At 34.4% G+C, this 2,327-nt stretch overlaps 1 protein-coding gene across 1 annotated transcript in view; it reads right to left on the bottom strand.

Annotated features, from left to right (window-relative positions):
- The window catches only part of LOC107564661 (membrane-associated guanylate kinase, WW and PDZ domain-containing protein 3-like), a gene marked incomplete at its 5' end in the record, with an annotated part of 85,572 nt that extends 84,116 nt beyond the window's left edge, over positions 1-1,456 (bottom strand). The window contains one exon of the mRNA XM_016249796.1: positions 1,375-1,456. Coding sequence (XP_016105282.1) covers positions 1,375-1,456 — 82 coding nt within the window. The remainder of the gene's footprint in view (positions 1-1,374) is intronic.
- Between the last annotated feature and the right edge of the window lie 871 nt (positions 1,457-2,327).

The following is a 2,327-nucleotide window of genomic DNA, read 5'->3' as shown; positions in this document are numbered from 1 at the left end:
GAAGGCGAATTCATAGATACTAAACAAGGTAGGATTACATATAGTGAAAGGATGACAGGAATGGGTTCCCTCATAAGCATGCCTAAAATAGTCTAAAAATATCAAAGACAACATACACCATGACCTGAAGGATACACTGTTCATTCAAAGAAAGGTTTTCCTATGAATTAATTAGTAGAAAAGTCAATTTCTACTGTGCATTTGTGCCTCTTGCTTCTGGAAAATGCAGTGAGAGTCTCTGCTCACATTCCTTTAGATCGTAAATGTATCTGGTGTCAGCATTGCTATGGAACCAGGGGCCTGTTCAGCTTCCCGGGGTGTTACAGAGTATTTGTTAAATCTAGCTAACAAAATATATATTGTGTGTTTGAGTGGTCCAGACGCTACAATGCAGCCTCTGTGAGCACAAGATGCTTCTTACAAAAATATTTAAAAATTGTAATTATTCTTACCTTCATCTGCACCTTTAAACGGAACTTATTTTAGTTCTTCAATAAATAAAAATTAAAAATAAATAAATTATATTTATGTTTTTGTTGCTCAAGCTGAACCACAGCTGAACAATAATTGAAAACATTTTTTTTTCTGCAGGTCTGCCAACATTTCATACAAATACATATAATAAATATATAACTTAGCTATAAGTAAATCTGAAATTCACAAAAAATTTTGATGGAAAAGGGTGGCATATGGTACAAAATATTCACTGAAATTATGCTATGTAATTTTCAACCTAATGTAACTGACATTGCCAACACGAGTCACTCTTGCAAACAGAGTCACAAGCAACAGGTCGCATGCCACTTCCGTTAACTAGACTAAAAACTCATCACAATGGCCACGGGACATTACTGTTGAGCTCTGCTAAATCATCCCTTTGAGTCCAGACTACATGTCCAAGTAGAGGACTTTCTGGATATGCATTACCCCAATTCCAGGACACCAGCAACAGTTAAGTTGAAAAATACACATCCGTAAGACACACCACAGTCATCTTACTTGACGCAAGACAAGCAATCACCTGCTGCTATGAAGAAATTAATTTATAGTGCAAGAAAACTGATCAACAATGATCATTTGTTTGAGCATCTATAATGGAACAGTGATTGCATATGCAATCAAAACACACAGCAGAGATCATCAGTGCCTGATTAATTTAAGTTCAACAAAGGAAGAAATGTTCAAAATGAAAGCTCACAAGATTTAAAAAGCAACAGTGTGCTAATATTAATGAAGATGATAATTAGATTGAACTGGTGCTTATTGAGATGTATTGTTAGTTTGGCACCAGTATGTAGGGAGGGTTGAGGAACTTCAAAAGCTAAAGGGGTTGTGCGTCTGTATAATTGAGAAATGAAATGATGCACTCCCAACCTCTGCCAGCAGAAAGAAAAGACTCCACCAGAGTCACATTAGCATCTGAATGCCTTCTTAGTACTGTTTTCACTGGATAAGTTCAGCACCCCTAAGGAATCTGCTAGGATGATAAGACAGAAGCCTAGATGAAGAGGGAGAAAGGCAATCAAAGGAGTGAAGAAAATCAATCCAAATGTATGTGTGTGTGAGGGAGACGGATTGTCGAGTGTGAAGTTTGTCCGTGACTGATGCCTCTAAAGGAGCTGATTAAGGCTCTATGTGCCAACAACAAGTTTTTTTAAATTTTTTTGTTTTTACAGGTGTCTATGTTCACAGGCACAGACAGTATTGTGTGATGAGTTACGAAATGAGAACATTAAAAAAATCCAGTTTCTTGCCAAATCCTATATTTGCTGCCTAATTACAATTCCAAATGTTTACAATATCACTAATATACACTACTGTTCAAACTTTTGGGGATTTTTTGTTTTTTAAAGAATTTAATACATTTATTCAGCAAGGATGCATTCAATTAATTAAAAGTGACAATAAAGACATTTATAATGTTACACAAGATTTATATTTCAAATAAACGCTGTTCTTTGAACTTTGAAAATCCACAGAAATGTTAAACGGCATGACTGTTTTTAACATTAATAATAAGAAAATAAAATCTCCAAATCACACATTAGAATGATTCCTGAAGGTTCATGTGACACTAAAGACCAAAGTAATGGCTGCAGAAAATTCAGCTTTGGCATCACAAGAATAAATTACATTTTAAAATATACTGAAATAGGAACCAGTTCTTTTAAATTATAATAATATTTCCACAATATTACTGTTTTTACAATTGTTTTGTTCAAATAATTGCAGCTTTGGTGAGCACAAAAGACTCAAAATCATTACAAAAAAAAAACTTACAGACCCCAGAATATAACATTAGTGGATGTCATCCTAATCATCAAAAT

Source organism: Sinocyclocheilus grahami, unplaced genomic scaffold (genome assembly GCF_001515645.1).
Source record: "Sinocyclocheilus grahami isolate Dianchi unplaced genomic scaffold, SAMN03320097.WGS_v1.1 scaffold953.1, whole genome shotgun sequence".
In the NCBI taxonomy this organism is placed as follows: domain Eukaryota; kingdom Metazoa; phylum Chordata; class Actinopteri; order Cypriniformes; family Cyprinidae; genus Sinocyclocheilus; species Sinocyclocheilus grahami.
Note: the sequence above shows the minus strand (reverse complement) of the source record. Positions and strands in the feature narration are given on the sequence as shown.